At 38.1% G+C, this 12,431-nt stretch overlaps 1 protein-coding gene across 3 annotated transcripts in view; it reads right to left on the bottom strand.

The window, feature by feature from the left end:
- Positions 1-3,487, bottom strand: part of LOC129041948 (disintegrin and metalloproteinase domain-containing protein 5) — a 133,733-nt gene extending 130,246 nt beyond the window's left edge. The window contains exons 1-2 of one of the 3 annotated variants that reach the window (XM_054497383.2): positions 3,162-3,487; positions 2,335-2,414 (exon numbers count right to left, since the gene is read on the bottom strand). In XM_054497383.2, the coding sequence (XP_054353358.1) occupies positions 2,335-2,414; positions 3,162-3,216 (135 nt within the window). In that variant the 5' untranslated portion in view covers positions 3,217-3,487. Of the gene's footprint in view, positions 1-1,383; positions 1,475-2,334; positions 2,415-3,161 lie in introns of those variants that run through there. The other 2 variants (XM_054497385.2, XM_054497384.1) reach the window with 2 other exon arrangements.
- Positions 3,488-12,431: the final 8,944 nt, after the last annotated feature.

Below are 12,431 nucleotides of genomic sequence, written 5' to 3'. Positions count from 1 at the left end.
TGTAATCCCAATGAAAATATCAGCAAGCTATTTTATAGATACCAACAAACTGATTCTCAACTTTATATGTAGAGCCAGAAGACCCAAAATAGCCAATATAATATTGAAGGTGAAGAACAAAGTTGGAGAATTGACACCACCCAACTTCAAGACTTAGTATAAGGCCAGGCGCAGTGGCTCACACCTGTAATTCCAGCACTTTGGGAGGCCAAGGCAGGTAGATCACCTGAGGTCAGGAGTTCAAGACTAGCCAGGCCAACATGACAAAACCCTGTCTCTCTTAAAAACACAAAAATTATCTGTGCACGATGGCGGGCACCTGTAATCTCAGCTACTCAGGAGGCTAAGCCAGGAGAATCACTTGAACCTGGGAGGCAGAGGTTGCAGTGAGCCAAGATCGTGCCACTGCACTCCAGCCTGGGCAACAGAGTGAGACCCTGTCTCAAAAAAAATAAAAGATTTAGTATAAATTTACAGTCCTCAAAACAGGGTGGTGTTTGCAAAATCATAGACAAACAGTTCAAAGAAATAGAGATCCCAGAAATAGATCCACATAAATATGGTCAATGGATCTTTGACAAAGAAGCAGGGGCAAAACAATATTTTTAAAAGACAGTCTTTTCAAAAAATTGTACTAGAACAACAGCATTGCCACAAGCAAAAAATAAAAATAAAAAAGAATCTAGACACAGACTTTAAATCCCTCACAAAAATTAACTCAAAATGGACCACACACCTAAATGTAAAATGCAAAAACTGTAAAACTACTGGAAATGTTCACTAGAAAAAAAGAATAAAATACATTGGGTGTGACCACTGTAGAAATTATGTTGCAATCTAAATGAAACAGACTATAACTGCAAGCAACTTCTACAAAACAGGGAACTGTTAGGGGAAGTCAAATCATCAGGAAGCTGTGATTTAAGAAGGAAGTATGTAATTTAGATGCTTATAATTTATTTCAGGTGAACAACAAATAATTTTAGTATAAGTAAGCCTCATGTAGTATTTCTCTTTTATCTTTATGTACACGTGCATTTAACTGGGTATTCTATATTTTTATTTACTAAATCTTATAACTGTGCGTCCTTAGGCACTTTTACTTTTGCAGGTCCTACCCCATATGATACCAAACATATTCAAATAAAATCACATCCCACAATAATTATAATTTTCTGTTGCTAAAATATATTACAATGTAAATTTGTAAATCATTATAGTTAAAAGAAACACACTGAATTTCCATATTATAAATGCCTTTATAAAAATTCTAGAAATTAGACAAGTGAGGAATTCAAAGATTATCAGTGATAAACAATGGAAAGGGAGAGTTGGTATTATTAATCTCAGGGAAAAGGAAATTAAACAAAGATGTAATGTCACCTCTTCTTTCCAATCAGAAAGGGAAGCTGTCATAGGGCTCATACACCGCAGCATAGCTAGTAATTCACTTGGGAGGCAGCGCGAGGGGTGTTCAAAGCTGCATGATAAGCATGTTGGTAAATAAAACTCAGCTATTAGAGGAAGAAAAGGTAAAGAAAGGGTATATGCGGAAGGGGAAACGATATAAATAGTATATCTTTATGTGAAACAGAGAGGAAAGATTTCTGAAACCACTAAATGGAAAAAAAATAAATTTGGAGGCCCATAATTACTAAATAACAATAGATTATCTTATACTGGAAGAAGTCATGTGAGAAGTATTCTCCTGCCAAATTATTAGAGAAGGAACATTCACTACCATCCAATCTCAGACTGTGAAATTGATGTGATCATTAACAGATAAGCCTGCCCAGAGGTCATCACCATTCAGATCCTCACTGACTTAGTAAAAGCTAAGACAAATCACTAGGGGATCACTAGGGCTAGAACTAGAATACCAGAAAACTCAGTTATCAAGATAAATCATATCTTAATGCAACCTTTTTAAAAATCAATGCAAAAAAACACCATGATGAAAAAAATATCAAAATTTTCAAGACAGGCAGGATCTGATCCTGTAGTTACATAATGCATTTCACTTGCCTCACCCTAATCCTGGTCCTGGGGGGATCCAAGTTTTCTGCCACCTCCTTAAATTTCAAACTTGGGGGATCCTATGCCTAGCATTTTGGCCCCAAGGGACCTTATCCCTAAAATCCTTCATCATCAACAGAAACACACACACACAGTCTCACACATTCGTAAATATCAAAATGCTCCCTCTTGTGAACCTGTTCTCAGCTGTCAGCTCTGCCTCCAAGAAGTGTAATCCTGCCCACATTCAGCACCTTTGGTCTTGACATTAAACACAACTTAAACAACATTTCATAGTAAAAATATTATTAAAATTACATTATGTTCTGGATCTGTGTTTGCATCCGATGATGAAATCTTCTCTGGAATTGTGGTCTGCAGGAAGATTTTATGAGGATCTAAAAATAAATATAAACTATGTTATTTTGATACCTGTGATCTTATGTTATTCATTTCTAACTCTGATTCTGCATTTGTTTCTCTACATTAGCAGCTATTTTTAAAATAATCTACACATCTTGCCCTTTCCACTATCTTTCTAGTCATTCTTACCTACAAATTTCTGACGCCTGGTCAAGATCTCAAATTTTTATTCCCATTCTCCCCTGCAAATCCCTCTCTCAACACACACACACACACACACACACACACACACACACGCACAGTTGGCACTGGCACAGCTAAGTTAACGCTAAGTACCAAATTCAGTGTTGTAAACAGATGTGGAAATGAGAAAACAGATGCATGAAGAAAGATTTTGCAGGGACGAATATAGAATATTGAATACAAGGATGATCTGCACTTTTCAATGGGGCAGGTGAAGGATAACAGTTGCCAAATCAGTAAATCCTTGATAGATAGCTTTTTTTACAGTGATGCAATTATTCGTAGAGTAGCAGAATTTTGTATGTGGAAAAAAACCACATATTTCATTTTTGTTCATTTTCTGCATCAGGAAGCCATCCCAGAGAAGTAAAACGATTTTCTGTCGGAGGCTGCCTCTCTGCCTTTTTGGCCACAGACCTTGAAGCAAGGGGCCAGGAGAAAGCGGGAGAGCATGGAGCCAGGGTAAAGTCTGGGCTGGACCTGGGCGGTGGAAAGAGTGAACAAGGTCTCCCTCGGAAGCCTGGAATTCCTGGACTTACTGAGGTCTGCATGCATCCCACCAAGTCCAGTGAGAAGCACCAGAAGAAGGAACATGGCTCGCTGTCTTGGAGCCCAGGCGATGAACAGCAGTTGAGACTTTGAGACGTTGAGACCTGGAGAGGCGCAGCTCGCGCAGGGCTGAGCGCGCGTGAGGCGGCCCAGGGAGGCTGCGGAGAGGAAAAGCACACAGACTAAGCGGGAGGTGATTGGAAGTAGGTAACGCGCTGCTGGCAGGCAGCTGAGCACTCAAGAGAAGCGTCTCAGCATTGATACGCCAGTCAGTTTATTGTTAAAGAAGAAAGGATTCCTAATTGTCAATTCTCAGGTTAGGGTGGTGCCTGGTGAGCCTTTTGCTTTTATCTTTTACTTAGACCATCGCTTTTTTAATTAACTTCCAGTTACAGTGAGAAAAGAAACAAATATAAAAATATTCTGGTTACTGACAGCAATCAAGTTTCTTCCCATTACATTTATATACCATGCAAACAGTTTAGCTAGAACCAGGCAAAATGCACGTTTGCAGAAAATGTTGCAAACGCTGTGATTTTAACATTCCATGGTTGGAGACACCATTATAGGACAGCTATAGAACGCAGAACAGCCCATACAATCCCTGCTCAGACAGACTTCCAACAAATCTTCTCTAATGTCCCAAACTATTACTGCTACATTCTGTGTAATCCTGCAATCCCTAGCTTTTACTTCTTTATTCAGACCTTTTAAAATTCTGCTTCTAGTAGAAGCAGAAACAGTTTAGTTTATTGGGGTCCATAGGCACTCTTTCCTTTGCAAGTCCTAGCACACATCATATTAAATACACTAAAATACAGCCACATCCCCACATTAACTGTAAATTTTCAGTAAAAATCTGAAGGCGTGTTTATAAATATGCTTTGAAATTACTTGGATGCAAATCTAAGGGACATTATCAGCAGAAGAACAATAACAAAAATCTTTAAAAAAGAACCAAGAGACCAAGAAATAAAGTCACAAGACATGAAATTAATAGTAGAATGGATACAATTGCTTAATGAAGCAGAAACTTGGAATATCAGATTGGCAAACTCTGACAGAAAAGAATAAGGAAAGAAAAAAGTAGGAATGCAAAAATAAAATTAAGTTATATGGAAAATAGAAATAGAACTGTCTGTATCTAGAGAATAGCATTTCCCCCCAAAAAAACAGAAAAATCAAAATAGGAGGAAATATTTAAAGAAATAATGGAAAAAGTTTCTGCACATTTAAAAAGTTAGAGAATGACCTTAGATTGAAAGAACCCAGAGACTGTGAACTGGGCATTGAAGAGGAAAACACACAGACACAAACACACACACACACACACACACACCCCTGAAATTTAAAATGATACCAAAGAGAAAATCCTAGAATCTTCTAAAGGAAAAGAACAGGTTGCCTACCAAGGAACAAGAATCAAATCAACATTCATAGCCATACTGAACACATGAAATCAATGGGTTAATATTATTAAATTCTTAACTGAAAAGAAATCTGAAATATTCAAATGTGAGGGCATGAGTTTTAAAATTTTCTTCAATATATGAATTCAAATAAAATTTGACGTAAAGATACATATCAGAAAGGCATTTCATAGAAGAAACCACATGATAAGGAAAACAGAAGACTATATTAAATGATGTCACAGTAACAGCAATCAAATATCTTTCCAAAGTTTGTTTATATGTGAGAGAAAAATACTACATCAAATAATGAAAACATATATATCTAATAACCTAGAAGCATATTTTTAGACAATATGACTATGATGGGAAGAATGGAGAGGGGCAATGCCAAAATGATAATGTTCTCAATTTGAAACATTCTAACATGTATTTATATAACTAATAGCTTTAAAATGTATCAACAAAAATTGATAGGCGTATGGGGAAAGCTGGCAAAAGTATCATCAGGATTGGAGATTGAAACACATCTCTTATAATTATTGATAGATCAAGCAGGCAAAATTTAACAAAAATATATGAGAGTTGGATGACTCAAATAAGCACAATCTAGTAAATATTTGTACAATTCTAGATCAACATAGAGAATACACATTCTTCCCAACCACCCACAAAATATTTACAAAATGATCATGTCCTAGGTTTTATAATATTTCACCAATTTTAAAGAATAAGCATGTAATTGAGTTTATATGTTTTCAATTATATTGATAATCACTATATATTAAGTGAACCGTTTAGTCAATTTAATATTAAGGAATTATTGATATAGTTGGATCGTAATTACCGTTAACTTTCCATTTGCCCTGTCCTATTTTTCCTCTCCTTTCTTGCCTTCTTTTGGATTGATCATTATTATTTTCCTACTTTATTGACATGACAGCTATGTAGTTTTTAAATTTTTCTTTTAGTGGTTACCTTAGAATTACAGCATTTACTCAAGATAATGTCCCTATCTTAATGTCTACTGATTATCAACCTTAATTACATTTACAAAGTTCCCTCACAGAAATACCTAGTTTTGTGTTTGATTGAATAAATAGGCAACAGGAATTTTGAAGGAACATCTTTAGAACTCTGCCTGCAATAATGTCTTCTAGTCCTTCGGGTCCTTATCAACCAGGTTTAGATATGATTCTTCAGGTGTCATTCTTTGAGGATGAGGTGGTATGGTGTTTTAACAGGTCTTTTAGGTGGTAAAAAGGTACAGTCCCCCCGAACCTGCCATAATGTATACAAACTTTGAATTTCTGTTGCTAGGTGTTGCTAGAGTGGCAAACAAATTTCACCGAGTCTTTCCACAACCCAAGATGCCTAACCTGAATTAGGTCACGTGCAACCTGGAAACCCCTAAAGTTATACAGGGAAATGAGAGTGACGTTGAAATGATGCATGAGGTTTATCTCTCCATACAAGAAATCGCTGGTATCCTGGAACCTCACCTCTTATGAAATGCTTTTCTAGGACCTTAAAGCTGCTATATGATTTATGGCTAGCTCCATCACCCTCATGTCCAAATGTGTAAGGATGGCAAGCACATAGAACACAGTCTGTTGGTATAGATTTAAAGAGAAAGGTGAAGGAGCCTAGTCAGTAGGCAGAACTGAAGACAGTACTCATGAAATGTACCCAGATGCTAAAGTCCCATCAGGCTGCTCCTTATAATCTCTGTTACTTGTCTGTGCCAAATAGTTTAGCTAACCTGTCTGGCATTCTAATGGTTGGAGAAATTTGATCAGCATTGAGCTGGTCTAATTCCTATACATTCAAGTTTCTGACATTTCTAATAGAATTGAAAAACTAATTTCCTATATGGATGCCCACCACATTTCTAGAATATATTGGCCTTGAACAATACTGTTGATGGGCAGACAAAACCTATAGGCTCTCTGACACAACAAACACACTGAAAACAATGATGAAAAGGAGTGAATCAAATGCACATGAAGAAAAGAATATTGCCTTTTGTGGGGCCCAGCCAAGATGATTCCTATGGCAGCTTGAGAACACCTTCAAGTAGCTCATGAGTGTGAAGTTAGCTACAAATTAGTTCTTGCTCCAGGCATCCTCTGTTTCCTAAAATTATTGACCCATACTATCACTGACAGGTAGATTGCAATGGGTCACTCTTTATGTTATATCTATAAAGCAGAAAGTGTGTTATCACTTTAGCTAATTCTAATTTGGTTTATGCAGAAAGCAAATTCTTCAGCAGCTAATTATCCATGATTCCACAATGCCTGTTCAGAAAACACATTTTTGCACCTGTTGTCTATCTTTGGAGAAGGTATATGTATGCCTGAGGTTGGCAGGGCTAGACAAAGGGTCTAGGCAGTTCATCTGGATTCAGGAAAGTGAACCTGCATGGCTAGGCCAATAAATTGGAGACAGAGACTTGCAAATGTAGTGGCTGGAAAAAATAAAATTCCTCTCTTTAATTCCTCCTGGAGTTAACCTACAGCATGCAAATAGCTGTCATTCTAGCTGAAATGTATTGTAGACCAGCACTAGCTGGTTATAATGTTGGGTGTGAAATCTCTCTTCATCTGTGTCCACAGAGAACAACACATCAGCAAATAAAGAAAACATAAATACATGGAAACATCTCATATTCACAGATTGGAAGATTTAATATTGTTAAGGTGACAGTACTACCAAAAACTATCTACAGGTTCAATACAGTCCGTATCCAAATGCCAAAGTGGTTTTGTTGTTGTCTTTTTTTGTTTTTTGGGGTTTTGTTTTTTGTTTACTATTTTTGTTTTTTGCAAAAATAGGAAAATCCACCCTAAAATCCAATTGGGTATTTCAGGATTTCTTCAAAGAAGTTAAAATTTATACCAAATATGTTTGACTCCATTACATGTTGTGAAGAAGCTACTTCTACAATACATTAGTTAAATATTCAGCTCCCATAAACGAAATCTTCTATCACCATTAACTTACAGAGAGAAAAAATTAGAAAACTGATAGAAACATAAAAGACTGGGATCTGAAAAGCTTACCTTAGATTTTCATCACTTAAAGATAGGATTGGACATATTCTTACAGAAAGCATTTCTGAAATGAGACACACCAGCAGGAAACTGAATGGAAAGGATGCCTTCGGCCTCACAGCCTCCTCCTGAGCATCCAGCAACACATAAGAAGCCCGTGAGACTCTTGGCCCTTTCTTGAACTTATGAAAAAAAGAAAAGTTCTTGGATATTATGAAATTATGAGGCTCATCAAATATCCAGATATCTGGAAACCATAAGCAAATACCTTCATGTATGTGTCTAAGAAGTTATTCATGGCAGTCTTTACCAATTGCAAAGAATATAGTCCTCCTGAGAGTAAATCCTACAAATGATAAATACTTCACTGAAATTAAGGAAAATAGATTGACAATCCATTATTTTCTTATCTTTCTTAAAAACTAACTCATGTGTTTAATGAATGGCGGTTTCATTTTAAAACAAAACTGGATACATATAAGGAAGATCATTGCATGCTGTTACAGTTATCACTTTAAGAAAGAAATGTATTCTAGATTTTCAGATATACATTTAAATTAAAGCCATGGAATATTTTTATTAAATAGATTAAAATACACTGACTTTACTACAAATTTTCTGTGGCATATCCATTAGCTGAATATTTAATAATAAATGATCATTGAATAATAGATTGTAAAACCACAATCTGAGAGACTGAGACAAAATTACCATACCAGGAATGTTTTCTAATGGAGTGTGAAGATTTATTTCTATTCTATTCTGGAAGAATTCAGGTAAAAAAAATTAAAAGTCCTCAAAAACATGAGCTAGGTACATTTGAAGTATTATTGTACATATTTTATAAATACTTGTATAGTTGAGGTCCTTTGAGCAGTTCTCAATTATTCAATTCCCAGAGGTCAACTGCTTTGGTTGCTAATACAACCTGAAAAAATGCAGAATTTCATAAATATCCCAGGTTTTTTTAATTTCTTTTTTTATTATTATTATACTTTAAGTTCTAGGGTACATGTGCACAACGTGCAGGTTTGATACATAGGTATACATGTGCCATGTTGGTTTGCTGCACCCATCAACTCGTCATTTACATTTGGTATTTCTCCTAATGCTATCCTTCTCCCAGTCCCCCACCCCCCGACAGGCCCTGGTGTGTGATGTTCCCCACCCTGTATCCAAGTGTTCTCATCGTTCAATTCCCACCTATGAGTGAGAACATGCAGTGTTTGGTTTTCTGTCCTTGTGATAGTTTGCTGAGAATGATAGTTTCCAGCTTTATCCACGTCCCCGCAAAGGACATGAACTCATCCTTTTTTATGGCCGCATAGTATTCCATGATGTATATGTGCCATATTTTCTTAATCCAGTCTATCATTGATGGACACATAAATATCCATTTTTTACAATGTTATATAACATCAATTTGTGGATGTATAACCATTATGTTAACATAGGTTTTTCTCTAGATAAATACGTAATATATTTGATTTTGCTTCTGCAAGATATGATTTCAAAAACTAACTTCCAAGTCCATACAGCTGTAAATCTGAGTCTGAAATATAACCACATGCTTTATAGAAAGGTGTACATTATCTATAGGTGAGTTATTGTTTATTTTTCCAATAAATAAGAAACAGTTTTGACATTCTTAAATATAAGAAACATCTTAATGGCATCCAAATTCCCAATGAATGACAACATGACTTCTATTAAATATGTTGGAAATGGTTTCTAAAGATATATCACATCAGATCTGGTTTTATCCTTTGAAGTTTGTTTGTTTTAAATTTTTAATTGTCTTACTGAAGTGGCATCGTTGTCTGGGGTAAATACCTGAGGTTCACCATCTTGGACCAAGGAAATTGAGTATGCAGACACAAGAAGCAGGTTTAGGAGTGGAGGTTTACCAGGCAAAAGAAAGAGAAAAGAGAACAGCTCTCTCTTAGAGAGGGGGAAGCCGGAATGGGACTTCCCATCCGCTTCGGAATGCACAGGGCTTTATAAACAGGATTGAGGTGGTGTGTCTGATTTACATAGGGCCCAAAGATTGGTTGGACCAGGTGTGATGTTTACATAATGCACTGGGAAGCTAGCCACCCCACCCTAATCTTTTATTATGCAAATGGAGTCTCTACTTGGCCAGTGCTATGTTGCCTGCTCCTTACTGTGCACGTGGCCAACAAGGAAAGCGGAAGATGGAGCCACCATTTTGAACATGCCTAGTCCCCGGGGAAGCCCCTTTCCTATTGGCACATCTGACAGCATCCGCCTGTGCAAGCTTTTAGCTTTCCTTTTTATTTTTTGCATTTCGATTTTACAGGCTGCTCTTTGTTAGAAAAGAAAATGATCTGGAGCTGCTATTCGTTAAAAGGAAAATCTTACTGAGGACTTCCTTACCGTTACTATTTGCCTAAATAATTTCTTCTTCTTTTTCTTTTTCTTTTTTCTTTTCTTTTTTTTTTTCTGACGGAGTCTCGCTCTGTCGCCCAGGCTGGAGTGCAGTGGCGCGATCTTGGCTCACTGCAAGCTCCACCTCCCAGGTTCACGCCATTCTCCTGCCCCAGCCTCCCAAGTAGCTGGGACTACAGGCGCCCGCCACCATGCCCGGCTCATTTTTTGTATTTTTTAGTAGAGATGGGGTTTCACCGTGTTAGCCAGGATGGTCTTGATCGCCTGACCTCGTGATCTGCCTGCCTAATAATTTCTTCTTAACTCCTATATCACTATGACCTGTATGTGTCCTCCCCAAATTCACATGTTGGAGACTCAATTCCCAATGCAATAATCTTGGAGAGGGGGAGACCTTTTGGAGCTGTTTAGGTCATGAGGGCAGCCCTCAAGAATGGGTTAATGCCATTATAAAAGGGCTTGTAATAGAAACAGTTTGCTCCTTTTATCACTCCTTTCATCACTTCTGCTAAATGAGGACACAGTATTTCTCCCACTCAGAAGCTGCAGCAACAAAGCATCATCTTGGGAGCAGAGAACAGCCCTCACCAGACACCCAAACCTTCCAGTCTTGATCTTGAACTTCCCAGCCTCGAGAACTGTGAAAAAAATTAATTTCTGTTCTTTATAAATTACCCAGTATCTGATATTTTGTTATAAAAGCACTAAGGGACTAAGAGAAATTGGTACCAGATAAGTGGGGTGTTGTATAACAAGTGCCTAAAACTGGGGGAGCAGCTTTGAAACTGGGTAACGGGTAGAGGTTAGAACAGTTTTGAAGTGAAAAATATATAAGCTAGAAAATTTGTAAATGGAGCATTAAAAACATTCTAGTGAGAGTCTGAAAGAGAAGAGAGGTAGGAAAAAATCTCGTTCTTCATAGATAGTACTTAAATTGTCATAAACAAATTGCTGGTAGAAATAAGGATAGTAAAGACTATTCTGATGAGGTCTCAGATGGAAATGAGAAACAAGGTATTAGAAACTAGAGGAAAGGCCATCCTTGCTCTGAAGTGGCAAAGAATTTGGCTGAATTGTGTCTGTAACCTAGGACTTTGTGGAAGGCAAAGCTGGAGAGTGATAAACTAGGATTTGTGCTGGAAGAAATCACAAAGCAGCAAAGTATTGAAGGTGCTATGTGTCTTCTTCTGGTCAGTTGTAGTAAAATGCCAGAGGAGAAAAATGAGTTAAAGGTGAAATATCTAATCAATAGGGAAGCAGGACATAAAGATTTGGAAAATTCTCAGCCTGGCCATATAAAGAATTAAAAAGGCTTATTTGGGAGAAAATACCAAGGGTATGGCCAAATGAAGTGCTTGATAAGGAGATTAGCAAGGATAGAAGGAAGCAAGATGCTATCCATTGAGACAGTGGAAAATTCCTGTACAAATTCATAAATGACTCTAAAAGCATTTTGGAGATCTTTGATGCTGCTTTTCTCATCACAGGCCCAGAGTGCCAGGGTTTTGAAGGCAGGATGGTTTTAAGGGAGAAGCCTAGGACACCCATGGGACCTCAGGGCTGGATACCCAGGGCCACCTCAAATCTCCCTCCCTGCATTCTGGCGCAGTGCTCCATGACCACCTCAGCTATGGCACAAATGGGCCCAGGTGGAGCTTGAACCACTTTTCTGGAGGATGCACATAGTAAAATCTGGCAGCCTCCACATGGTGCTAATTCTGTAGGTGCACAGCGTGTGTGAGCTGTGGGAGCATGGCTGTCTGCACCTGTATTTCAAAGGATGCCTCAGAGATCCTTGGGGCCCAGGCAGAGAACTGTCACAGAGCCAGGGATGCTGAATAAAGTCCCTACTAGGGCAATACCTAGCAGAGCCATGGAGTTAGGTCCACTGCAGAGGGTCTCTGCTAGGGCAATGTCTAATGGAGCAATGGGTATGAGGCCACTCTAGAGAGCCCCCACTAAGCAATGTCTAGTGTAGCTGTGGGGACTGGGTCACCCTCAGGACTCCAGCACTGTAGAGTCACCAGTGTACAGCATCAGCCTGGGAAGCTGCAGGAATGCACCTTCAGTGTGTGAGAGCTGAAACATGGGCTGCACCCAGCAAAGTCAGAGAGATGGGACTTCCCAAGTCCTTGGAGGCCCAACCCCCCACACCAGTGTATCCACAAGGCAGGAAATGGAGTCAAAAAGATTATTCTCAAGCCTTAAGATTTTATTGTGTGTCCTTTGGACTTGTATTTGTATTGTACTTGAGCTTTGGACTTACTTGGGACTTGCTACCACTTTCTTCTTGCCTATTTCTCTCTTTTGGAATGGGAATGTCTATCCTATGCCTGTCCTACTATTGTATTTTGAAGGCAGGTAACTTGTTTCATTTAAACAGGCT

Source organism: Pongo pygmaeus, chromosome 7, assembly GCF_028885625.2.
Source record: "Pongo pygmaeus isolate AG05252 chromosome 7, NHGRI_mPonPyg2-v2.0_pri, whole genome shotgun sequence".
Lineage (NCBI taxonomy): Eukaryota > Metazoa > Chordata > Mammalia > Primates > Hominidae > Pongo > Pongo pygmaeus.
This window is presented reverse-complemented; position numbering and strand designations above follow the sequence as displayed.